The 27,924-nt window shown below is 39.3% G+C and overlaps 1 protein-coding gene across 1 annotated transcript in view; it reads right to left on the reverse strand.

The window, feature by feature from the left end:
• Positions 1-799: 799 nt before the first annotated feature.
• The window catches only part of mtor (mechanistic target of rapamycin kinase), a 127,816-nt gene continuing 100,691 nt past the window's right edge, over positions 800-27,924 (reverse strand). The window contains exons 37-58 of the mRNA XM_034196335.1: positions 27,041-27,156; positions 23,122-23,239; positions 22,430-22,627; positions 21,058-21,158; positions 20,784-20,880; positions 20,326-20,424; positions 20,115-20,237; positions 19,165-19,347; positions 18,439-18,573; positions 14,923-15,097; positions 11,191-11,326; positions 10,473-10,620; positions 8,048-8,170; positions 7,295-7,377; positions 6,931-7,003; positions 6,774-6,848; positions 6,027-6,162; positions 4,878-4,940; positions 4,714-4,794; positions 4,413-4,493; positions 4,080-4,185; positions 800-1,237 (exon numbers count right to left, since the gene is read on the reverse strand). Of these exons, the coding sequence (XP_034052226.1) occupies positions 1,222-1,237; positions 4,080-4,185; positions 4,413-4,493; positions 4,714-4,794; positions 4,878-4,940; positions 6,027-6,162; positions 6,774-6,848; positions 6,931-7,003; positions 7,295-7,377; positions 8,048-8,170; positions 10,473-10,620; positions 11,191-11,326; positions 14,923-15,097; positions 18,439-18,573; positions 19,165-19,347; positions 20,115-20,237; positions 20,326-20,424; positions 20,784-20,880; positions 21,058-21,158; positions 22,430-22,627; positions 23,122-23,239; positions 27,041-27,156 (2,466 nt within the window). The 3' untranslated portion in view covers positions 800-1,221. The remainder of the gene's footprint in view (positions 1,238-4,079; positions 4,186-4,412; positions 4,494-4,713; positions 4,795-4,877; positions 4,941-6,026; positions 6,163-6,773; positions 6,849-6,930; positions 7,004-7,294; positions 7,378-8,047; positions 8,171-10,472; positions 10,621-11,190; positions 11,327-14,922; positions 15,098-18,438; positions 18,574-19,164; positions 19,348-20,114; positions 20,238-20,325; positions 20,425-20,783; positions 20,881-21,057; positions 21,159-22,429; positions 22,628-23,121; positions 23,240-27,040; positions 27,157-27,924) is intronic.

The raw sequence follows: 27,924 nt of genomic DNA on the forward strand, positions 1-27,924 counted from the left end.
TGAGTCTGAACACAGCAGACAACAGGAGTATTTACAATACAAACAAAAATACTGCATGTGGGTGCACACTTACATTCTCTGTCTCACTGTTACATAAATCCCATGAATGTATGAGATTAAATTAGCTTCATTATATCTCAGTGATTAAGTGAATAATAAAGTTTCTATTGGGTCACTATCAGCCTGTCACTCATTATTTTCAGGGAGGGGGCGGGGTTTGGAGGAACGACGAGGAGACGGTGATCGCGGAAGCTTTTTTCCTCCTGCCTTCACAAACTTTACACACGTATATATCGTCTGCAAATTGCTAGAGGACATTCATACTTTGCAATCCAAGACTTAATTAAATCCACCAAAAACCTGACATGATTGTATTTTTGAAAAACATAAATTCCTGTGCCGCAGCGACACGGAGTGATTCAGAGCGGGTCCTTCTGCTGTTGGTTCTGGACTGGTGGTGTTGTGTTGGTGGATAAAGCAGACTGCTCCGTGTTTGGTGTTGCTGTGCCGCTGTCACGTCTGTTCCCTGATCTCTGCGTCACCAACCGATTTGATATTAAAGTGACAGAAAAAAAAAACGTTATAGTAAAGCCGCGGCCGGAAAATCAGGAAGCAACGTTACTACGCTATAACCGATTATCTTCCGTCACTGCATCGAGACCGAATCGTCCACGTCCGCATCGCAATGCATCGTAGAAACGATTATTTGCAACACCGCTAATTGAAAATATACTTTTCTTTCCATTTTTAACTGATAAAAGGCACCCAAAGCTTTCAAATGAACACAGTGCAGCCACAGTGGTGTCTGTACAGGGTTTAATGGCACAGTACATTGTGATCATCTCAAATCAACTTCTGTATTGTAATACACAATGACACAACGGACTGGAGGGTTTTTAATACAGCGAGTGATATAAGAAATGTCATAACTTATTACAATATGGCCACCGTATAAAGCTTGTATTATGATGTTAAAAGCGAGGAACGTCATTTTAGTTAAATTATGATTATCAGGTTAGAACTTAGCTCATAAGATTCTTTCTTATAACCTTAAATATGTGACAGAAAGTGGGATTATTCTACAAGAAAAAAAAACATATTTCTCAAAGGCTTTGCATCGTGGCTTTTTCAAGTGGATATCCATTTGAGTTGAGTGCTTCTTCTTTGTTTACCAGTGAGAGTAAAATGTCAGGTGTAACCTTGTCCACCGGAGACAGTTCTTTACCAAAATGGACACCTGCAGAGAGAAGAAAAAAAAAAAAAGGTTCAGTTCTGTCAAGTCTGATTCTGCTTCATGTACCCAGAGATGAAAGAAATGTGTGCAGGAAGTGCAGGTCGGGCTATGCTAAAGAAACATCATATGAACAACACACAACCCCTTTTACCAATACTTCACATGTTTAAAATACAATAATAAGTACACAGATATTTTTACTTCAGTAAACGTAGATATACAGTATAGTTTAAAAATACTCTGGACAATTCCCACAGTGGGGCAAAAAAGTATTTAGTCAGCCACCAATTGTGCAAGTTTTCCCACTTAAAAAGATGAGAGAGGCCTGTAATTTTCATCCTAGGTATACCTCAACTATGAGAGACAAAATGAGAAAAAAAATCCAGAAAATCACATTGTCTGATTTTTAAAGAATTTGCAAATTATGGTGGAAAATAAGTATTTGGTCAATAACAAAAGTTCATCTCAATACTTTGTTATATACCCTTTGATGGCAATGACAGAGGTCAAACGTTTTCTGTAAGTCTTCACAAGGTTTTCACACACTGTTGCTGGTATTTTGGCCCATTCCTTCATGCAGATCTCCTCTAGAGCAGTGATGTTTTGGGGCTGTCGCTGGGCAACACAGACTTTCAACTCCCTCCAAAGATTTTCTATGGGGTTGAGATCTGGAGACTGGCTAGGCCACTCCAGGACCTTGAAATGTTTCTTACGAAGCCACTCCTTCGTTGCCCGGGCGGTGTGTTTGGGATCATTGTCATGCTGAAAGACCCAGCCACGTTTCATCTTCTATAGGCGCATTCACACTGCGGTACTTTTCCCACAAAGGTTCATGTGAACTTAGTTCATGTGAACTCTTTTATCGCGTTCACACCAAAAAGAGCCGGTACTAAAATTAGTTCATGTGAACCTTTTTACCCCCACGAAAGTCCCTGCTAGAGAGCAGGGACTTTCGTGCGGCTCTCTTGTGAGAAAAGAGCTATATTTCTGATTGGCTGGGCGGATTGCAAACCATGCCCCGTAAAACTACCAAAAAGTTTTGTGAAGCCGCCATTTTATTATCCATGCATTAGCATTATTAGCATTAGCATTAGCCCAGCGCAGAAACGCAGAGAGACTAACTTATGGCAACACAAAATAAAACATGGGAGCGGTGGAGATGAGGAGGTGTCGGCGTTCTGGCGATTTACTCGGAAGGCTTCAGTAGAAGCTGCTGGGAGTCCCAGCAGCTTCTACTGAAGCCAGTCCCCAACTCCGGGGACTTCCGGCCGGGGACTTTGGGCGGCAGTATACGCCGTGAAGTGGTTTGCGGCCTGCCAGTAAGCCCAAAGCAGAAGAAGAACAAGTGACGTCAGCGGCTTCATTTGCCTAATCCACCCCCAGGGACTTTTTCCAGTGTGAACGCGATCTGTACTTAGTTCATGCGAACTAAAGAGTTCACATGAACTAAGTTCACATGAACCTTTGTGGGAAAAGTACCGCAGTGTGAATGCGCCTAATGCCCTTGCTGATGGAAGGAGGTTGTCACTCAAAATCTCACGATACATGGCCCCATTCATTCTTTCCTTTACACGGATCAGTCGTCCTGGTCCCTTTGCAGAAAAACAGCCCCAAAGCATGATGTTTCCACCCCCATGTTTCACAGTAGGTATGGTGTTCTTTGGATGCAACTCAGCATTCTTTCTCCTCCAAACACGTCTAGTTGAGTTTTTACCAAAAAGTTATATTTTGGTTTCATCTGACCATATGACATTCTCCCAATCCTCTTCTGGATCATCTAAATGCTCTCTAGCAAACTTCAGACGGGCCTGGACATGTACTGGCTTAAGCAGGGGGACACGTCTGGCACTGCAGGATTTGAGTCCCTGGCGGCGTAGTGTGTTACTGATGGTAGCCTTTGTTACTTTGGTCCCAGCTCTCTACAGGTCATTGACTAGGTCCCCCCGTGTGGTTCTGGGATTTTTGCTCACCGTTCTTGTGATCATTTTGACCCCACGGGGTGAGATCTTGCGTGGAGCCCCAGATCGAGGGAGATTATCAGTGGTCTTGTATGTCTTCCATTTTCTAATAATTGCTCCCACAGTTGATTTCTTCACACCAAGCTGCTTACCTATTGCAGATTCAGTCTTCCCAGCCTGGTGCAGGTCTACAATTTTGTTTCTGGTGTCCTTTGACAGCTCTTTGGTATTGGTCATAGTGGAGTTTGGAGTGTGATTGTTTGAGGTTGTGGAAAGGTGTCTTTTATACTGATAACGAGTTCAAACAAGTGCCAATAATACAGTTAACGAGTGGAGGACAGAGGAGGCTCTTAAAGAAGAAGTTACAGGTCTGTGAGAGCCAGAAATCTTGTTTGTTTGTAGGTGACCAAATACTTATTTTACCGAGGAATTTACCAATTAATTCATTACAAATCCTACAATGTGATTTCCTGGATTCCTTCCATGCAATGGTCTTTCTATAATAAAGATATAAAAAAAGTACTAATCACGGCCCATTTCATATTCTGGAACTACTGTATTAAATATTAATATACATTAATGTGTTTATCACAACTGTTGAAGATAGAGCACATTTCAAAACACGCAAAGCTACATTTATAATATATATACTCAAGTAATTTGTTTGTAAAAGCATATTTTGTATTAATAATCTTGATCGGCGAAGACATTCAAATTGTCGAGTAAATATATTGAAGTAAAAAGTACAATATTTTGGACATTCAGAAGAGCAGAAATAGAAATTAGCATTAAATGGAAATAGTGAAGTACAAGTTGCTTAAAATTCTTCTTAAGTACTGTACTTGAGTAAATGCAGTTAGTTAAAACATTAAAGCAGCAGTACTGACCATCCGATGTAGCACTGGCACAGGTTTTCGTGAGATGTGGCCTGCTTGATCAGGAGCTCCACCTGCGTCGGCACGTCCAGCGTCTCATCGTGAGAGAAGTCTCGACCTGCCGGGAACAAACTCATCAACACACTAAAACTTTACCGGAAAATTCCAATCTGTTTTTAAACAATAAAGAATGTAAACATTCAAAGTAGAGGCACAAAATACAAAAATGAACCTGAATATGAGCATAATAGGGCTCCTTTAAAGTACAATACAAAGGATCAAAACTCTAGATAAGCAGCAGCTTGTGTACTACTATATCTAGGTTGTTAGTACAGCACGTCTCACCTGTGAGCTTGTCTCTCACTCTGTTGATAATCTGAATGGCTTTCTTGTTGAGAGCCTCAGGTTGTACCATGCCATCTCCGACTGAAAGATAAAAACACACATGCTGGCATCAACAACTACAACAAAAAAACAAAAGCAAATGCAAGTGCTCTCTCTACGTCGAGCGTTTTTGCAGCTCAAATCAAAATGGACTTAAGTGCTGCGTTACAACAGAACAGCATGTGCTCCATATATGACAGCGAGAGAGTGGGGTACTTATGAAGAAAAAAAGGATCAACAACAGGAGGAGCTGCTAACTCACTGAAGGAGTGGATGGATTCTGGCACCGTGGTCCCTGGTTTCTTGTGCACCGTCTCTCCGAGGTCTATTCCCTCCAGAGTCTCTGCAGAGGACACCACACAGTCACAATTTAAACATGATCTAGCATTTCAGAATAGAAAACCTGTGAGTTTGTACTGTACTCACCCACTGACCCCGCGGTGTACGAGTCCGTCCTGGTGCGGGAACGCTTGTTGCCTTTGGTGTTTGCTGCGGGTGAAACAGGAAAGGTGTGTGTGAGTGTTATCTTTGTCCCTTGACATAAAAATAACTATGTTCTATTTTTCATCCGTCACACAGAAAGCAGCAGCATTGTTCTGACCTTTAAAAATGCAGAAGATTGAAGCTTTCTTATAACCTTTACTGAGACACTGATGTGTTAAATAGAGTTGTCTCCAATTTTTTTTAAATATGTGCAAGCTTAAGTTATGTTTCCTGTTGCAAGAAGACATACTAAACATTAAGTAGTGTCCGACTGTGAGGACGTTAATTCAGGAAATGGGCACATTAATGTCAAGTGTAGAAAGAAAACACTAATGGGTTTCCAACTAATGCAGTCTCTGGAAGTAAGTCAGAAACAATTAATAGTCCATTTGTGCTGTAAATGTTTATATTTTTTTACACATTTTATAATGTTTTTTTCCGTCTATGCTTTCTGTTTTATTTCTTTTTCCAGTGGGCATTTTTCTTGCATGTTTGATATAGCTTTGTTATGTTTAATATATATATATATATTTTAAATGTCATAATACAAAAACTGGGACTTAAAAGTACAAGTATAATAAAAGAAAAAGGGAGTGCAGCAAAAGCGATTACTCTTATTGCTACAATTGTTACCCCTGTAGTTATAATCGTTTAAATTAAGAAAACCCACCTATACATTCCCTGACTCCTATTATTTCTTCAAGTAAAGAAAACTTCATTGACCCTCCTTTACAATAAGACTGATGAATTATCCTACTTCAGATCAAATGTCTAGCTAAAAACAACCTTACAGCGTGAGCTGAAGGAGTGCCAGAGACAATCATTCACTTTGTTCACTTGAATTTGACGTGTACGCCACCTCCTTAAGCGTTTGGTCAATTTCTCTCTTGCACACAAGCCAAATGGATTTACATTTGACTACTGAGAGTTTTTTTCACTTCATACGATTCAATTTAATGCTTTGGACTCTTGAAATAAAATATGCTTCTTCTATTATTAGAATGTTGCAGTATTTATTCTTCTTCATTCTATGGGTTTGTTGTTGTCATGTGATTCTTTAAGGTGGTTGTTGTTCAGCTAAAGGTCTCTTACTGTCCATGAGCCTCCAGTTGAGCAGCGGGTCGTAGACGAAGGCCTCCAGCACGGCCATGACGCTGTCCCGGTGCTCCCTCAGCACCTCCATCACCGTGTGGCAGGTGATCCGGTAGTTACCGTCCAAGCCTGTCACCTGCCGCACAATCACACATAAACAACGTCACTGATGGAGACAAACGTTTCCCAACACCTGAAGGTCACGTTTCTGTCCCATGTTGGTAGGTCGATGGAGGGCCTTTCTTTCTAGATCAATTAATTATTATTTTGTCTTTAATTGTAAAAAAAAGAATTACGAAAAATGTCTAAAAGTGGAAGGTGATGTATTTGATTGTTGTTTTATTTTTGACAGTCCAAGATTTCGTGGGGATGCAACTCTTTTTTGAATCTTGATTCTTGTTTTGTGCTTATTTGCTAACTTCAAAAACTTCTCCAAGTAGTTAAAGAGATGATGCAACCCAAAACTCATCTTAATGCTTTAGTTTGAAATTCTTTTTTTTCTTTTCTCATTAAATACAAGGCACAGTGAGTCGTGACTTCTGATAAAACGCTTCACACTCGGCAAAGATTAATAATTTTTTGGACTGAATTACAGAAGAAACACAAGAAGAGGTTCAGATAGGATTCGGTTTGAGTCTAGTAGAGGAGGATTTGTAGCTTTAATGTGGGGGGATATTTAACTCGTTATACAAAAAGAAAAAAGGAACTAATTAAAAAAGATTTTCTGTGAGAGGGATTTTGACATACCTCCATGGCGTTGGTCAGCATCCTCGTCAGTCTGAAGGGAATCTTCTCAGGGAATTTCTCTCTGGTCATGGCGACCTGTTGAAGGTTGGAATGGGTTAGTCTTTGATGAATAAATAAATAAAATGATCTGTTGTGTAGACAGAAAATCTAATTTTACCTCAAAACAGTCTCCAAAGTCAATGTGGAGGATCTTGCCGCTTAACCGGTCCAACATCAAATTGGATGGATGCCTGGAGAATAAAAAGATCATGTTCGTATTAATGACTCATGATAACTGTCATTATAATCAGCAGAATCAGAAATACTTGATTTATCCTGCGGTAAAATGGGTAATAAATAATTTTAAAAAACATTTATAAAACACAAGAAATAAGGAAGTACAATAAAAAGATCAAATAAAATAAGCTATTTTATTAGAAAAATAATTGTAAGTAAAAATGTCCAATAAAAGATTAAATTAAATAAAAAGAACAAAATATTTAACTAACAAAATAAGTTAACATTAAAGGAGAGAAACCCACCTGTCACCCAGTCCCAGGATGTAGCCGACCATTGACATCACAGCCAGGGAGCGGGTGTAGTTGGTCCTTCTGTCAAACCACACCTGGAGGAGAGAGGACGTGTGTTTTATGAGAGCTGTATTGTAGTCACCTTGAGAGCAGAAAGTGTGGAAAATGGCGCAGAAATCTCTGTTTGATACACACGCGAGGACCACCGGGTACTAATGTTTCTAAAAATGTATTCAATTTGAAGGTATGTGTGTTCATTTCTGCTAAGTCAGTGGTTTAAAAGTAGGACACACAACCCAGAAAACTAAAAGCAAAAACAACTGTTTTATTTAAAGGAACATTACGCACAACATGGTCATTTGTATATCCCTTTCTCTACATGTGTAACCTTGAACTCTTAAAGAAATCAAGGTGAGTGTGTGGGAGAGGGAACTTTGGGATTTAGCCTTTGCAGACCATTAACATGCACAATCACCTACATAGCACATTACAGGAAGGGGGAACCCTTGAAAGGATAATAGGGTCCCTGTAAGATGCTTTCCTCTGCTCTCTATGTTTCCTCTTCATCAAGTGAAAACCTTTATAAAACCACTGCCAGTTAAGCCTCCAAGGATAAGGTGAATGTATACGTCTTCATTTTATCTTTCGACAACTGAACACTTTTGACATTTTACCGCAGGAGTAGTGAAATGTGAGGATGGATGCTGAAAAGATCAAGTTCACTCAATCATCCTGCGCTGTGCTGGCGGAGGAGAGAACACTCACCTCGGAGCTGGGGCTCTTCAGCCACAGCAGCTTGGCCAGGTCGTCTCCCGCCGTGTTGTTGACGGCGTGTTCGAACACCTCCACCTTCTCCATCAGCGTCAGGTGGTCGTAGTCTGGGGCCATCTGAAACATACAAAGACAGTTACAAAAAGAACCTTCAATGTGAATGAAAACATCAGTCATCAGGTTTAGACAAGTTCAATTTAAGAGTCTTCAAACGCAAGTGACTGATTCTGGATTTTGCATTTCAAGTTCATGGTGCATTAATATGAAGTCAGCATTAAATAAAAGAGCAAAAGGAATTTATAAAAGGTTAATGGTTCTTATGTTTTCACCCGGGTCATCGCAACCTTGACAATTAATTGCGTTTGAAATGTCATCACTGTCTTTACGAAAGATCCAAAAGATGATTCAAATGTTTTACACGTTAATTGTATGCACCTATTTGGGTTGTTACGGTGTTTTCTGTTGAATGTTGCCTTCAATTGGATTTATTGGTGCTATAATTATTATTATTAGAAATTCAGATTATTTAGGTTAATTAAAAAGACAAATTGTGCTTTATTTATTTTGTATTCAAATTTCCTGAGTTTAAAAGAAAGTATTTTATGAAAAGAAATGTTAATCATGAACACCTGATACATAACAAGTACCTGGCTTATTATAATTTCTTCAAATTGAAATACATTTACAATTAAACTGCAATGCACATTAAATGTCTTGCATAAAGCAACCTTGACAATTGAGTGCACCAGTGATGAAAACGTAATACCAAGTGTTTACTGTCAAAAGCATTCAACATGTTAATGTAATGCTTTAAAAACATTTAATGTGCCATCTTCATAGACTGCGTGTGCCCTAAAGGTTATTATATTATAGAAAACCACGGTTATTATATTATTACAGCAGAGTTCCTTACAAACTTGAGGCAGAGCTGAAAATAACCGTGGTAATGCTTTACATGTAATGAACGATAAGGTTTTTGGGGGAAAGAAACACAGTGACAGTCCAAAAGACGCAAATCTATCATTGTCTCACTCTCCCATCTCCCTCATGTTTCATCTAAAGCTGATTAATGGCCCTGCTGATTGACTGGTCAACTTAATATATTGCCATTTAGAAGGCTTAAACTGATTGCGGCATATAATTAATAACACCATTAAAAATAAAATCAGTCTTATTCAAAACATGCCAGCAGAAAGAAGAAAAGGTGCGCAAAGGGCAATATCCATTAAAGGGTTTATTCGCCTTTAATTTGTTCACACAACTTTTGGAATTCATTTATGGATGAAACTTCTTTGAAATATGCTGCAAAAAAGGTTGTTTTTCATTTAAGTTATTTTATTCTGTAAGCAGAGGACTACTGACAGAGCGGCTGAGTGACATTTTCCTCTTCATTCTAACAAGGTCTATTGTTTTTCATCTTGTTGACCGGCAAATAATACCACAAGTAGACCTCATGCCATCCATCCTATTTCAGACTGATGACACTTGAACTTCAGCCTCGCCTTCCTCCTGTAGCCTTGATGTGTCTTCCTCAGTGAACAGTTTCCAATCAAAGCAGTGTATGAGCTTTTTGCGGAACTAAAGTCAGGGTCTCAGCCCACCCTGCGACAATGCGTCATGTGAGGTAGTCTCACTTCCTTTAGTCACGTTAAAGGGAATATTATGTATTTATTAGTTCTCTAGGCCTAATTAGGCATTTCTGAGGTGGAGAAATTGAGTTAATTCATGACAATTAAGGACATGTGAATGTGCTTTCATTAAGGAACAATTGGTATTCATCAGAGTAATCACTGAAAACAGATGCTTCCTCAGCTTTGATCAGTCTATTAAGAAGGAGGGCTTATTATGGAAAATAACACATTTACAAACCCATTCATGGTTAAAACAAGTAATGGCACAAAATGAAAAAAAACATTTTAATGAACATGTGTGTTGAGATTTAAATCCATTCTTTGATTGTACTGTCACTGACATCTTTATATTGCTAGGTGAACTAAAAGTACTGAAGTATGTGCTCTATAATGTCATTAAATAGGCAGTTGGGCTATATAATTAATCATAATGTTACTAAATTGCATTATGGACTAGCGCAATACTCAAGTAGCAGGAAGCACAACATTTATTAAAGGCTAAATATGTGTTAAAATACAATTTAGCATGAACCATTTTCAGAGATATCCCTGCCCCATATCGTGTTCTACAGAATTAACTAAACGTATTGTTTGGTCCAGATCCTGTTTAAAAAACAACATGATCTCTTTATTATATTTATCAATGTTAATAATGATGCAAAATGAACATTCCCTTTATTATCGTGAAAGATGTCGCAGTTCAATATCGATCAAAGTAATCTTAAATTGTTGTGTTTTTAAAATCCTGCAGTTCTTCTAGAGATGTAATACATGCTAGTGGTACTCACCCTGAGCATGATGCGGTGTTCAATGTTAAGCAGAATCTTTTTCTTCTCTCTGTAGTCTCTGATGAGGGCGTGCAGGGTGTCACAGTGGGGCACCCAGCCGATCAGGCCTGAGTTAGTAGAGAGGGGGATCACTGCGTAGCGCTGGATGCTGAAGAGGCCAACACACATACAAGGGCACAATTATTTTTCAAGTTTTCAATCATTGTTTGTGCAAACGATGTCCACAAGTGTGCAAGTAAATGTGTGAGTGCTCAAGAGTTGGGACAATATTTATTGTAAAATATTGATATTGCATACCATTTCTGATACCACATGGAAAAGTTAACAAGGTGGATGGCATAACAATAAAGTAGTACTTTTAGATAATTTCCGATAATTGTAACAATGCTTTAACACAACAGATAGCAGAATGAATGAACATAAACATTACAAATAATTCAACTTCTTTATTTTTAAGTAAACAATATTCTTCTTGAGGTACTGCACTTGTTCAAGAGCCAGTAAGACTGCCTCACATCTACATTTCTTATTCAAATATACTTCAATTTAAATACTTTATTAGATAATACTTTATGATTGCCATGCAACAGTGTTGGTCAAAACAGCATGGTAAATCAGTTCCAATGCAGTATGTTTTCTTTAATTACATTTGTTTACAACACTAGTATGAAATGTAGTGGAACTTGTGTGCCTCTCGTGTGGACGACTGTGTGTTTACCTGAGGTTCTTGCGCAAGGACGCGGGGTCGTTGGCCAGCAGCGTGTTGACCAGACCAAACAGCTGCATGACCCTCTCGTCCTGCCTCAGGTCCTCGTGGCCCTTCAACAGGAACATGAACTCGTTGCCATTGCTGCCTGCAGAGGGCGCAACAAAACACAACATTGAGGCACTGCTCCTAAAAGGGTTAACGCGTTACATCAAAAACGTTAAATGGTTGGATTTGGCTGTACGTGCTGTTTTCTCCGGGGCGCTCTGCAGCTGCATCCATTACCTCCGCCTGAAGCCATGTCTAGTGAGTTTGAGCCGGCAATAAATGATTTCATATGAACCCCGTCACTCCTACAGCAATAATCCCTCACTTAATGGGCACCCTCGGTTTGGAATGGCTCTCCGAAAACGATGTGATTTGTGCAGCAGAACACACAGATGGCCTTACAAGTACACACTGAAAGTAGCTTGTGAAGTTCACATGAAGTTCTGTTCATTTTTCTTGATCAATGCACATTGGATTGGATTGAATACTAATATAAGTTTGTATATTAATATTAGAATGGCTTCAATACTAATATTAGGGCTGGTTCGAATATTAGTATAAGGATGGGTCGAATACTAATATTAGGATGGGTTGAATACTTGTATAAGGTTGAATAGTGATATAATGGTGGGTTAAATACTAATACTTTGATGGGTTGTGTACTAATATTAGGATGGGTTAAATACTAATAGTAAGTTATTTATTAATATTAGGATGGTTGCATACTAATATCAGAATATGAAACATAAAAATATGTATCTATGTACTGGATGACGATGACTTTAACGCAGTCCTTTTAGGCAGAATGACAGTGAGAAAATGTACTTAACTCCTTAATTACAGGTGATGTCACTCATCTAATGTTCTTCTATCTTTAACTGTCCTCACTATTCTCAACAGGCCGCATTACAATGATTACCAACACAGTAATTATCATGCTCCCTTTAATGGAGTTAAGTGATACTTCCAGTGGAAGGAGTTGGACTGAGTCCCTGCCTGATCCTCAGTCTGCTCCTAATGACAGTCCCAGTGAGCAATGCATTGTGTGTCACCGGAGGGACAGAGCGCTGACAGTAAATCTAAGCGCTCTGTAGTGGCTGACAGCTCTTAATCTGAAGTCTTGCTCCAGAGGTCAGCTGATTTATTGGCTATCATATTTTACAGAGTATGTTGTGTAGCAGTGATGGGATACATCAGAGCAAGGTACCACACAGAGCCGTGGAGAAGTAAAGTGAACCTTTTTTTTGATTGATAATCCGAGGATTTGGCTTCCAGACAAGGTGACTTTATAGTGCAGTGCCATTTTAGAAGCACTTCAGTGCCATATTTAATATAGCAGAGAGGGTGAGAACATGTCACATTTATTTATTTCTGTATTCAAAGTAATGCCAATGGATGGTGTTGAGAGGATTCCTGACAAATTGATCTGACTTGCTTGCAACATTTCTCTCAGGATATTTTAGAATTCCTTTGGTATTAAAGGGGAAATATCCTTTTAAAACTCACTATTTTCAGTGGTTATGCATTTACGTTTGCGTTCCTTCTAACCAACAAAGTGTGAAATAGGACAACCCACACAGTTATTGTGAGCTGTCTGGGGAATAAAACATGGGCTTCAACAAGCCATTACATTTTGGGTTTGCTTCCTCTATCACATGCAGGCTCATAAGAATGTACTACCCCACATCTGAGTATCACTAACATCTCAACGGCTTGAGAACTACCGTTGCAATTGTTTTGCATAAGAGCAGATTGTGCTTTTGCCAAAAGGGATCCTAAGAAATGAGTACATATAGGGTTGAATACAAATACTAGTATAAGGATGGGTCAAATACTTAGGTTGGGTATATTATAGGGATGTAACGATACCAAAAACTCACGGTACGATAATATCGCGATAACAAGTCCACGGTACGGTATTTATCGCGATATTGAATAATAAATAATAAAACAAAATTCTATTTTCTTTTTTTCAATAAACATTTTTTTTACTCGGAAAATGTTTCTTTATTACATAATATATCTGATTTGTACAGCATTTTAGTAGGATAGCAGTATTTTAAAGTGTCAAAAACAAAGTGACAGTAACAGACTGGAACAAGAAACCTATAGTACTACCAAACAAAGTAGGCATTTTCTTTGTGCCACTGCATCTCACAAATAAACATTTAATAATCAGACCCTGCAATAAAATAAATCAAGTTTCACTTTAGTTTTTCAAGTAACTCAACTCAAACTCACTAAGTCACTCACTCAGCATCATCAGACAGGTTTTTAGGAATATGAGAATGTCCACATTTCCAGGTATTTATAAGCTGGGATGTTTGGGCGTTTACAATATCCCCTGCTCTGTAAAAAACTCTCTCGCTTGGTACTGGTGTTGCTGGGACAGCAGTGGTCGCGTTAACCGAATATTTTATTTATCAATGACGGAAAAATCTGAAAGCAGTCTGTCATTTTCACAGATTAGAACAAACTCAGAACAGCGCCAACGTTTCCCCGCAGCGAGGCTCTGGTGTTATGCCGTGTTATGCATGCCCTCCAAAAGGAAATGATATAGTTTCCAAACCGTACTTTGCCGTAGAGATCAACACATGTCTGGGAGGTTTTGCTTTACGCTGTGTGCGCTCCTGCGAGGTGCATGCACACACGGCATAACAACCCCCCCCCCCCCCCCCCCGTTGACAGTTCACGAGTGTGCTCTCTCGTGAACTGTTCAGACCCGACGGGTAATAAGGGATTATGACGGACATTTTACGATCCTGTCTGTCAAAATGACGGACAGCGAAAAAGTCTAACGCCACCTCAGTGGGACGGAGAGATATGCTTTGGCCATGGGTGACAGCAGTGGGTCAAACTGTGCATCGTCTCACCACCACTTCAAAAACAATACAGTTTTTGCCAAGAAGGTGAGGCTTATTGACAGGGCGAGATATAAATATACTGTTGGTACTTGTCAATGTCTCTAGGCATGTACATGTAGCACTGTGTAAATACGATGTCCTTTTGTGTTCTGTTGTTTTATGTTCATGTTGTAACCTACTTGCTGCCATGTTGGACAGGTCTCTCTTGAAAAAGAGATCGATGATCTCAATGGGACCACCTGGTTAAATAAAGGTTTAAAACTAAAAAAAGTGTTTAAAAAATAATATTTTTTTGAAAAAATTAATTAAAAAAAAAAAGATTGCGGTAGATTTTGTCAGTCTCACGACGGTATTGGGACGTTTATTTACCGCGATACCGCGATATTCGGTATATCGTTACATCCCTAGTATATTAGGTAATATACTAATATAAGGATGTGTTGAATACTAATATTAAGGATCAAAACAGGTATATATGGCAGTATGAGAAAAATAATGTGTTTTTAAAAACCCTTGGCAACATACAAGTATGACCCTGAAATAGGAGCATAATATGTCCCCTTTAAGTTAACACTTAGTTTAATCTTGTTTAGTTTGTTTGTATTCTGTTGTATTACCCACACACAGAACTTTGCCTTGACAGATGAATTTAAAATAAATAGTGGCCCTGGAGCTGTGTGGGTAAAGATTCTATTAATATTGAATTTTCTCCTAATGCGATGGCCCACGCCTGCTGAAAGCATACGACTCTGACAACAGATAGTCTTTAATATATGTTCCTAATATAATAGGGTCAGAGCCATGAGGCCTGTGCATTTGCTCCCTATCTTACCCATGATGGTGAGTTTGCGTGGGCGCTGCTTGGAGGTGATGACCTGCAGGGAGGCGGCGATGGACTGGATGCGGATGATGGGCTGGTTGGGGTCATAAGTGCCCGGCACAGCCAGCTCCAGGTCTCGGCACATCAGCAGCTTTGGAGACACATATTGTAGCTCCAGAGAGGTCAGCTGCGTGGAAATGTGTTAAGGTGGAGATGCAGAAGAAGAAGAAGAAGAGACAATTAGTTTTTACGAGAGTTTGTGTTATCAATCGATTCAAAATGTAATCGCGTTCACAAATATAATCTGTGATTAAGCAAGTTTTTAATAATAGTATATAGTTTCTCAATTTCCTGATACTAAGCTAAGGCATTGACAAAGACACCGTCGCAGAGAGTCGCTGTGATTGCCCTCTGTATAATGTGCACTACACAAGGCATATGCTCGTATGGTAGTATTTTCGCTGTCGCTATCATATTCGGAGCACTTTCTGTCCTACAGTGGTTAGCTTGTCCCTTATCTCCTGAGCAATGTCATGAAACTAGAGCATGATTTAGCTAAATGCCTTTCCCGTTTTAAGCACACCTTAAGCAAACGAGTGCAGTTACCATTTGTCGCAAGTGCTAGCATGTTAACATCGACAGCCCAGGTAAAAGTTAAAAAAAGATTGCACAAGGAAAACATGGATCCTTTTTAAATTACAGCAAAAATGTGGGTGTATACACAACCTCTTGTAAATCACTCCGGAACACTTCAAATTCTCCGCCTGTGTGCTTTCAACCATGATTTAAGTGGCATTAAATCAATTTATATGCTTTTACAGTTCAATTCTGAATGCACGGTTACTTCATCACAGCATCATGCTGCTCTTGATCTGTGTTTTGATGCATCCTACAGAGAGTCTATTTCTATGGTAATGCCCAGAGGGTGAATAAAGAAAAGCTCCCAGCATGTTGTTACTATGCATGCTGATTACTGTAATGGCACAGCAGGGGGGCTCGTCTACAACAAGACCATGCCCACATTGCAAAGATGCCGCCCCCATTTGTGATGCGAGAGAAACTAGAAATGTCTTTCTTCAACTACGTACTCATTGCTGCGAGGAACGACATCTATCAGTTGAATTTCACTGTAGCAACTACGCCAACTGTAGTGACTTCATTTAAGAAACCAAATGAGGAAGATTCATGATTCAATTTGTAGTTTTTTGCTAAATGTATGGAATTTTACATTGAATGTTATTAACCGCCATTTGTTCTAATACTCTGAGGCAGAAATCTTCAGTAGCTCTTACATACTTGCAGTTTTATTGCTAGCTATATTACCAAGGTTTTTAAAGAGGGATTTGTCATATATTCATCGCCTGATTTAAATGACATTTTTTATATAATTTTTGGGGGGTTCTTTAGAGTTTTCAGATTTAAAAAGTGATTCAAAATGAAAAACTATTTTAAGTTCGGCATTATCCAATATTAAGACTTTTATTCCAGTAAAGTGCAGTAAATGCCATTTTTTTAATGTCTTTCATTTTTTGTAAAGCACTTTGAATTGCCTTGTGTTGAAAAGTATAAATAAACTTGCCTTGCCTAAAGTTGGCAAATAAGTAGATATTTGATTCCAGAAAACTTGCAATATAAGACATTTTTAAATATCAAACTGGCAGAATGTTATGGTGATGGGTGGAAATCTTTACACTATTCAAGTGTATCCATTTAATGATCAAGAGCAGCTGTTTGCTACTGCCTACAGGGTGTATGATATAAATAAGGCGATGTTATCCCATGATGCTCTGCCATCGCTCTTCGACGTCGATCATACCTCTGTCTCATCACTTTCTGCCATCTTTCAACACTACCTCTGGCATCTTGTTTAATGATTTACTGGGACATGGAAGAATGAAAGAAGCCCCTTGTTTCCCTTTCATAATCTTCCAGTATAACATCATGTTACATGACAGAGAAAGTAAGCACAGATTCACCTCTCATGAGATCAAAAGTAAAAGTATCTCATCACGTCTGATAAGAGATTGGAATGGACATAAGGGAAGGCAGAAATTGTGGGATGTCAGCTTGAATTTTCCCAGTAGTAGTGGAACGTAACTAAATACATTTACTCAAGTATCTTATTTAAGTATTATTTTGACTTTATTGTACTTTATCGGAGTGTTTCCATAATGTTACTTCACTACATTTCAGAGGCATATATCATACTATTTAGCCCATACATTTATTTAACACTGAATGCACATACTGTAGTTATTTGTTACTTAATTGTATAAATAGAACACATGATATACTTATATGATATGATGCAGTGCTGTACTAAAATTGACTCCACTTGACAAACTACAACCATTGATGAAAACCCCATAAAACATGATTATATAATAATCAGAATGTTCATAATGGCAGCACACTGCTCCTAACACTAGGATGGGTCAAATGCAGAGAAACCGTTTCGTTACACGGTACCTGTACTGTGTAATGACAATAAGTTGAATCTTCTTCTTCAATAATACTGTGAAAACTGCAATTTTGTTTAACAAGTACTTTTACTTTTGATACTTTAAGAAAATGTGGCTGATAATACTTGTGTACTTTTTATTATTCTGAAATCTGCAGAATGAGTACTTTTTCATATATTTTCTTGTACTCCAAGAACATTCAGACGTTGTACTCCTAAGGACTTTTACTTACGTAATAGAGTAATTTAACAATAATAGCAATAATTATAATACTTTTCACCCCCCTCCCCCCCAAAAAAAACGTAAAATATAAAGCACTTGATATTATGTACACATTAGAAGAAGCTCTGAAAAGGTTTGTGGGGTTTGGAGTTTTGATCTGTGATTTGAATGAAGAGTGTGCATTGGAGTTCCAAATAAAAGGCCATAGTATATCCAATTGTACTTAAAGGTGACCTATCATGCAAAATGCACTTTTGTACGTCTTTTATTCATGCATATGTGTCCCCAGTGTTCCAGGGAACTCACCAAGTGTCAGAAAACACAACCCTCTCTATTTTCCTCCATACCCAAATCTCTTAAAAAGGGGCTGCAACGGATCTGATACAGACTGATCCAGATTTGAACACTTCTGTGACGTCACAGAAGTGGCGCTATGGCTATTGGGCCAACTCCACCAATCAGGAGGAGACAGCCACGGACATTGCCGTTCGAAAGCGCTGGAGACGCTGTAGTACATATGCCAGGCCTGTAGATGGTGCTGTTCTCACAGAATCAGCCCATGCAAAGACACTGTTAAATTGAGCGAAATGAGGAATGGCTAAAATGCATGATCCGTTTGGTATTTTGAAAAATAAAAAGTATAAATGTGCCTTATATAGGTATGGTCCTACACTATATTATTCAAATATAGCATGATAGGTCCACTTTAAGTAAAGGAGTACTTCATCCCCTTCTGCATCTATTTATATTATCCATGTGCAGACAGTAATCCTAAATTAATCTTGAATTGTATAAGAAAAATAAGAGTAACAGAATATGAGTGCAGTGTCACAGTCTCCCTCACCTGTGGCAGCTGCTTGGAGATGCGTCTGAACACGTGGTAGTAGAGGTCCCAGGCCTGAGTCAGATCTTTGACGTTTCCAGAGCGCATGTACTTTCTGCACCAGTCCTGAGCCTCCATCAGGTCCCTGCCGTAAGCCTGCAGCACGGAGGGAGACAAACACTCTCTGTCTCTGTACAATGACTCACGCAATTAAACGAGAAAGCTTTGCCAAACCTAAGCTATAAAAACTGAATGTCAAGGCATTCAAATTCACTGTTCCAACTTGATTAATCTAGGATTTCGATAAATATTTTGTATTTAATAGCGTACATGTGCAAAGGCAGCCTGAATGGAAAACATCTGATGGTGCTTGCGCACAGAGCCGGGGTCAACGCTATGACTTATGGCTGTGACGTAAATAGTCATGTGCACAAACTCACACTGCATTAGTGGTGATTAAACATAGTTCCTTTTGTGATTAAATAGAAGATATAAATATTTAATCATTGATTTTTCAAAGTTTTTATTTACAGTGTGACTTAGAGGAGTAATGTGAAAGGGAAGCCAATGTTAATGTTCCTTTAGTGCATTAGTGTTGATTTCCCACAACAAATAGTGCCTAATTCAAGGGTCGTGCAACTTTTAATCTTCGGTGGACAGGAGACATTCAGAGGGTTTAGTTTGTGGTGCTGCAAAAACAGACTGAACTCTTTTCTCTATTCAAACCCAATCTGAGTTGGCACGCACCTGATTAAAAGAGGTCTCCTTGAGGGTCTGCGGTCCTCGCTCCATCATGGCATGCAGAGGCTCCAGCACGGCAAACATGCCCTTGACGTTGCGCTCGCCGAAATAAAGGCGCGATGCCTCCTCAAGGCCCTCGTGCCACATCTCGTGCCACAGGATGGCCACTCTGATGAGCTCCTCACTCACCTGGAGGAAGAGAAACATGTTTGATCATACAGCCCCTCCCACTCACAGGTATAAGATATCAGGCATCATGGAAAATATTGACATCTTATATTATTTTAAGTCTTCTACAAGAGGAAAATGACATGTCTATACAGTATACAGCATAAAGAAAAAAAGACAAGGTTGAACTCTCTACAGTTGAACCAAAAGAGCGCAAATAACTGGTTTGCAACAGTAAAAGACCATCTACTTTTTCATAGATTTCCAGTAATGCTGCTTTTATGGGTCCAAAAACAAGAATTTGAATCTGGGACAAAAGATGAAGGAGACAAGAATTAGGAGCTTTGGTTCGATAGTTGATAATTATTTTGTGAAAGTAAAAAAAACAACAACGTTTGCTACCCTTGCTCCTTGTTGATATCAGGACAGCAGAAATCCTATACATTTTCTGTTGTAGACTGAAAACACCCATTTCGACCTAAGCTAATAAAAAACGAATTACAAATAGTAAGGAACGAGACCCTTCAAATGAAAATGTTGGTTTGCAAGAAAAATTGGTTTCGGAGCATGTTTAAGCTTTCTATAAAAATAAAAATAATAACATTAGGGTTTACAATAGGTCTTCTGCTCCAACCTTTGTCTGTGCTAGGGCCCTAAAAAACATTACTTTAAATAGTTTGGCTTATTACAGGATATTTTCCTTGCAGGATCCTTGCTTTTCGAGTTTGTATCTTCATGATGCTGATTTAATCGAGTAATGCTGAATGGAAATGATGAAATCTCTGTACCAAGATGGCCTGCTGCACCAGCGTGTTGCAGTGTTCACACATGTTCTTCAGGATCTTGTTAGCAGCATTGTGTCGGGCGGTGGTTGTGGACTTGGAGGCCACAGTGAGCGGGTAGATCAAAGCCTGGAGGGGAACAGAGAAGTTACCATAGGAACTGCGTTCTTGATACTGTTATGAAACAGCATTAGCGGTATTGTGTGAGAACACTTACTTGTGGATGATAGCGCCCGATATCTGTCAGCAGTTGGTGGATGAGTCGGCCCACCAGAGCTCGGGGAGTGTCGATTCGAGCTATGAGCTGAGGGATCACCTGCACAGGGAGAGAACATTGAATAAAGACTCAGTAACCTTTGAAATATATATAATTGACAGCATGTGAAGCAAGACTTGACACTATAGAAATCTTTTCTTGTAAGTGAAGGGAGCATAAAGGAGGCATTACCCCTTTCTCCTCAGTGGTGGAATGTAACAAGTACATTTACTCAAGTACTTTACTTACATTTTGAGGTACGTTTTTACTTTTACTAATTTTTTTATAGCCGACTACTTCTCTCCCCACTGTTTCTACTGGTCAAACCTTCTCACTATTATAATACACATAGCACATTTCATCCACTCTATGCTATCTCTCTCTCTCTCTGTGTGTAATAGTGTTTCTGTGTGTTTTACCTGTAGCCATGTATCTATTTGAATGGTCTTGATTCCCTCCACCAGGCCTTCACTCACTTCAGGCCAATGACCATAGTCAAACCACAGAGTCAGAACCCTGAACAGCAGAAAAAATAAACAACATTATTCAATCTTCTTCCAAATGATTAAAGACAATAACTAGTACAATCACATTTAACCACTAGAGGTCCTCAGTGTTCTGGACTGGGAATATGGGAGCAGTTTGTTTGCTTGGACCTCTTTTCCCAGAGTGTGTTAGAGTCATTAAACTCACCTGAGTGTGTCCTGCAGGTTATTGCCTCTGGACAGGGAAATTGAGCGGAAGAAACCTTGAACAGCAGGAACTGTGTAGAGAAGCAACGTCTTCGATAGGTCCTGTGGAGGCACAGCACACAACAGACAATTCTTAAAGCAAGACAAAACACTACATTGGACAACTGATACTCTTGGTTTCAACTTAACGTTGGGAAGGCAAAAGTCTGGAGAGTCACAATGAATTAAGTTAGGAAATTATAGGGCTGCCCTCTCTTAAATATTCTTGACTTATAGTTGTTTTGGTCATAGGCGACTGAGCTTTATTTACTCAATTAAATCATTTCTCTAATGGTTTTTCATGGTTTTTAATGTAAATGACTTACTACCAAACTTATGAGCACATCTCCGGTAAACACAAGATTAAGAGTGATGCTCATGCATGATAACTTGTGAAAACTCACTTTTAGAGATCTGTCGATTAGATCCTTTAAATAAAAGTCAACAAAATGGTTGTGTTATTTAACACACTTTCTTTAGCGAAAAAGTCTTTCAAAACTCATGCTGTCTAACTTATAATTTATACATAGGTTTCACCGGGAGTGCTGTAGTAAGAGAATACCACTAAGTGTTAAACATGGATGGGTGTGCAGAGGGCTTAGTCCTCTGTGACTTTCACCTCATTCAGAGTGACAGACGGAGGTTTAAGTTAAACAATTCTAGGGCTGCCCGCTCTTATTACATTTTCTTGACCTATAGTCGTTTTGGCCTAAGTTGACTGAGAATTATTTGCCAATTATGGATTTAAAAAAAATGCTTTTTCCTGTCAAAAGACTAATTTCCAAGAAATGTATGAGCACATCTCCGGTAAATGCACATTTTAAAGTGGTGCTTTGCATGATACTTTGTGAAAACCCACTTTTAGAGATCTGTTGATTAAAGCCACAAATGGATGAGTCAACAAAACGATGTTCGTTTTCTTGTTACATTGTTTTGACCTATACTTGTTTTGGTCTTGCTTGAATGAAAATGAGTTTGTCAATTAGTCATTTTTTAATGCTTATTCCTGCTGGATGACTTATTTCCAAGAAACGTACACACACAATTTAATGTGGTGCTTTTGCATGATTCTTTGTGGAGAAATCGACTAAGATTTTCACAAGTCAAGCGACCCTACAAAATGTATAACTTTTAACCAGGGACAGCAGAGTGGTTAGGGTTTGACTAAAATGTACTTTGCAGGTAGTTGTGTGTGTGTGTGTGTGTGTGTTGTGTGCGTGTGTGTTGTGTGTGTGTGTGTGTGTGTGTGTGTGTGTGTGTGTGTGTGTGTGTGTGTGTGTGTGTGTGTGTGTGTGTGTGTGTGTGAATAGGGATTAATGTTCTGTCACTCTCACCTCGCTGGCTTTTTTCTGTCCGGGCGAGGGCACAGGACTGTGTTCGGTGCTGTCCGCCTCACTGTCACTGTTGCTGGCCTCGCTGTTAGCGCTGCCGCCGCTCGCGTGTCGCTTCTTCTTCTTGTCGTCCCGTCCTGCGTTCTGGTGTTTGTAGTGCAGCACTGCCTCAAAGTTCATCACTGCCCAGGCATGCCAGGCCTGCGGGAAAATTGGTACAAACTAGTTGAAGATGTATTTCTAAGAAGTGGTTACTGGAAACAACTCGCATGTTTGTTCATGATGTCATTTTCCAGTTTACTAAGGGACAGTTTTGTCCTGGGGGGCTGCAATTATACTGATCCAAACATAAGAGTTGGAAATAATGGATATGAAGAGGGATGTGTGTGTTGACCGACATTTTTGTAGCCCGCAGCACATGCATGGACAAGAAAAATAGGCAGCCATGTCAGCTTTTCCTTCAGCTCGTATCTTGGACGCATCAGAAGAGGCACAATCTGACGATCAAAATAAATGAACCGTGTGCAGACAGAAGCTAAACACACGATGTTATGACATGTTCAGGGCAATACAATGGCTTCTTAATTTCTCCTGGTGACACAGTGTCAGGGAGACCTCCTGCCGACACAGCTGGAATGTTACTGCTGCCACAGAGTCAAAAGTGAAAGGTTAGAGTTAAAAGGGAGATAACTGACCTTGTACCAGTTGCGGTCATGCTCGGTGGAATGGCTGTAATACTGCAGCACTTTGGGGATGGTGCTCTCGTTGATGCCCTGCAGACTGAGCTGCCACTCCCCGAGCTTCAAGAAACATCTAGATAAAGAAAAGGGAGAAATTGAAAATAAATAATATTACATTTCTACTTTATTTAAGAAAAACACGAGTATAACAGAATATATTCCGTAGTGTGCACCAACATCGAAATAATTGCATGCTTGGGTACCCAACTGCCTTATGGTAGCCAACCAATGACAATGACAAGCCCTTGAACTTCTATAATAAACGATATTAGATATTTTCTGTCATTCAGCAGACAAATGTAAATCCCCGCCTACGGCTGTATGTCTCCGTCAACCAGTCAAGTTGCACTTTACATCCGTGTCTGTCCAAAAATTAATAACTTTATTTATATTATCCTATTAGACAATTGCATGAAATTGTCTTAGTAAGCATACCAATTCTGGAGTTATAGCCCCAATGTGTTTTGTGAGGGGGCCTTGACCTTTGACCACCAAAATCAAATGATCAGTACATCCATGAGTCCAAATGGACGTTGCCACATTTGAAAAAAGAAACAAACAAACCACAAGGCGTTTAAGAATGGGACAGATGGAAAGACAGACCTACATAGTGACGGACACACAAAAAGAAAAACAGCCGTCTCCAGCGCCAAGTAATAAAAGACCATTTAAACCATTTTTAGACAGTAAAAGTTACTGAGGTCGGAGGGCAATGTTGTTAATCGAAGCACTGTAGTAACAAATAATTCAATTGGCTGCATGACAGCATTAGGGATGGCGAAAGAAAAGGCACAAATCACAGATAAACATCTCCATGAGTTTAGTACAGTGCTTATGTTGTCATTGCTAATAGAGTTGGCAGTGATATCGAATACATCCCAAGGGCAGCACATTAAAAAGAAGCGAGATATTGATGTGATACTTGGATATCATGCAGTCAGAAATATTGCTCCTTGGAAGCAGTAGTGCATTTATCCGCTGAAAGTTTCTGGGATCACATCCGGAGATTTTCAATTATCCAATCCACTTTTCCATTTAACCCGACAGTGAGCCCCTGTGGCATCCCTGAGGAGGACTTAGCCCCATCCATCAGCCTCACAAACACAAATCCTTACAGTCAAGCTAGTATTGTTTGGCGGTGCCAAGACATATAATTCACATACAACTACACTCAACCGAGAAACTGGCAAGCGCTGCATTGTCGACCTATCTGCCCGCTGTCTCTTTCGGGATTACGTCTTCTGAGTGCTTTTCCATGCGAGCTTACAGTTTGGGTTCAGCTGTGCCAAAGTGTTTCCGTAAACTTTTAACAGGTTGATATGTTGGGAAAGAAGCAAGGGGAGGATGGGGTTATTGGGGACGTTGGATATTTATTTTGGAAAGGAGACGCCAGGGTTATAGATTTTAAATAGCAGTGAAAGCAAAGAGGAGGCGTCTGTGTGATTGTGCGGATGCCAGTGTCTGACTGAGCAGTCCAGGTGTGCTCCATACCACGCAGCTGACCTGTATTCACAAAAGTGTGTCAGCATGTCTGGAGAGGACCCGTCCTGACTGACTTTATACAGGTGTTCTCCCCAACATGCATTCCTTAGTCTGGAATATGCAAAAAGTGCTTCAAAAATAAAAGCCCCTTCTGCCTGTTGTCCCGCTTTTGTGTTGTCATGTATGATTTATGAGATGGGAGGTTTGCACATGATGGCTGTGTGTTTGTGAACATGTCCAGATGAGACTAGTGTGTGATTTACTGTACATAGGATTATACCTGTCTGCTCACGAGGAGCAACTCTGGCTTGTTTTGAGACTTTTGACCAAAATGGTACACAACGCAGTGCAGACAAACAAAAACATATTGTTCCCTTTACTGTACTGGCAATCGGCTAACCTTTAATCCCTAAATGAGACAGTGCTTAATATCTTCCTCTAATATTTTCCCGAGCTCACAACTTCTTTCAAGTCATTCCCAACGAATTTTGGAAATACAACATTTTCCATTGTCTCATCCCCTAAAACCAACATCTGAAAACATGTAATTGCTATTGGAATGTCCCATTCTTTGAAAACATATTGTTGTGTTGACAATAGCTTGAAACAGAACCCAAACTGTATCTTCCTCTTAAGTTACTAAGTTTACATACACACTAATATTCAAAAATGTGTTCCTATATGACAATATTTTCAATTTGATACGATCATGCCAAGCATAACTTTTGGAAATTGCGATAATGTCTAAACCCCAAGTTCTCCAATTAAGATATGAGGGATACTGTATGTCCATATTATTCTGGGTTGTGAAGCATTCTTTGGACATATAAACAACGCATCCGTAATATTGTTCTTAATTAGGTTTTTACCAGAGTTAACGGCCAATACAGTTTTGCAAAACTTGCAGAACGTTGACAACGGCTAAACACTTGAGCAAGGTGACTGTTGTTGGAGGAGGGAGGGCATTTTAGGTTTTTATTAGGCATGTGAAGCAAAAGGACATATGTTGAGTTAACATGTCATATGTCATGGGAGCATTTAACGTTAAGAGATATTTATTTGTATTAGGCATGTAAACATTTTCAGAACAAGGGCATTTCAATATTATGTGTAATTACATGATGTGCCTTTAAATCTTGTCAGTGAGGCAATGTGATGATAGTGGAAAGGTGCCAAGGCTGGGCCAGGGCTGAAGAGCACACCCAATGGGAGAGGGGTAAACCACCAGCACTGTGGACGACATACACCTGGTCTCTGATACCTGTAGGCACTGCGCCGCCACTGGTTTGTGATACATGGTTGTGTGGAACAAACTGCCAAAAGGCATGACTTTATTGAGAAGTTTGAGGTGAACAATTCAGAGGTTCTGGCTAGCTTTGAAAAAGACCACAGGATGCCAATAGACTGGTAGAAAAGTGCTATGCCAGATTGGGTAACACTAATTGCAAAGAAGCGGAACATACTGTGCAGAAGGCACACAATACATGAGGTTACTTTTTCCTTCCTTCAGCATGTTGCTTTGTGTGTTCTCCATTGAGCTGGACTGGGTGGTTTTTCTAAGATATTATAATACCGAACCACATCTTAATACATAATGAGTATTTGGCATTACTTTGGGTGAATTTAACTTTCCCTCAGGTTTTATGGTTTCTATCTCAGTATTCTTTAAACCCTTGTTGTTTGTTTTTTTCCTACACATATGGAAGTTGACAATGAAGTTCCCTATGACTAAACAAAAGGGGAAACATTTGTTTTGCTCCCCTTCTCCTTTAATAGCAACTTAAATGCCTTGCTGTATTATACCGTTTTATGCTTCTATGCTGAAGTCCCATGCAGATTGTACTGATTGGTCTCTCTCGATAAGGTATCAAGAAATTGTTATGTTGAAATATATCAGTCTACTAAATACATTACTTGAATCATTTAGAATGAGCCTTTGATGGAAGTTTGAAATCTATAAAGGCATGAGATCACAGCTAATTACACCAGATAATAATGTGTGTTACGTTTTAAAATTAACTGATATTTTTAAATGTAATCTTAATAAAATGGCAGTGAAAAAGGTCTGGAATTCTATTATTTTGTATTGTCTGGCTAAACCTATACTCATATTTGAAAAAAACCAGACTTGATATCCATCGTTGGCCTTTTTCACAGCCAGATAGTTTGACTTGTCATAGTAAGAAAATCACAGGTGTTACTAATAACACTAACAATTATATTTAGGTGCCCCCCTTAACCCTTAAACTGAAGCAGCAAAATGGAATTCAGCCATTAATAATTTAACTATTTACATTTGTGCTTGTGAAAAACTGTGACATGTGAAACAGTTGGTCCTGTGAGAAGGCTCATTAGGCGGTGAGCTGCTGCTGTTACTGTGATACTTTCATACCTGGCCATGAGTTTGTGGAGCTCCTGCTTGTGCTGTTGGTCCTCGGCTGCGATGGCGTGCTGGGCTTGCTGCTGCATCCCTTGCACAAAGTGCTGCATGTGCTGGAAGGCATCAATCTAGAGAGGAAAACAAAACAAATACCAACAGCATGTAAAGACTGTCATTGAGAGAAATATGTCTGTCTGTTGGGTTATGGTTGTTTTGTAAATCAATTTGGTTATTGAGTTGTGCAGAAATGAGTCCTAAAACTCAGGAAATAAATTTGCGTTTTAGTCCCTCTGGTTAGTTTGTCTAAAAGTCAATGTTTTTAGGACAGCTGTCAAACTGAATATCTGGAGTAAAATGTGCTTTACTAAAACACAGGATTGATTGGTTGTTTGATCGATTAAAACAAGCTAAAGAGATTTGTATGTTTTGTTCTATGAAATTAAATGTATCAGAGGCTGGCCAGTATTGGTATATCCAGCCATGCAGTGGGTGGTTTGTGAACTACCTCTCTGAAAGGTCCCAATGTGTTCAGTTTGATGGGCTCACTTCTGAGTGCTTAAACATTACAAATGGTGTACCACAAGGTTCTGTTTTAGGTCCACTATTATTCTCCATCTATATCAACAGTTTAGGTCAAAATGTGGATGGACCAACTTTACATTTTTAAGCGGACGATGCCGTGATGTATTGTGCAGGTCCCTCCATTAAGGAGGCTGTTGTTAAATTGCAGGCAGTTTTAATATTATTCAGACTCAGCTCTCTGAGCTTAAGCTTATTTTAAATGTTGATAAAACTAAGGTAATGCTATTTACAAAAGTCAAAAAGACACCGGAGACCACTTTAGATATTGTTACTACGCAAGGACAAGTAATTGAAATGGTTGTCTGTTACAAATA

This window comes from Gymnodraco acuticeps, unplaced genomic scaffold, assembly GCF_902827175.1.
Source record: "Gymnodraco acuticeps unplaced genomic scaffold, fGymAcu1.1, whole genome shotgun sequence".
Taxonomy (NCBI): domain Eukaryota; kingdom Metazoa; phylum Chordata; class Actinopteri; order Perciformes; family Bathydraconidae; genus Gymnodraco; species Gymnodraco acuticeps.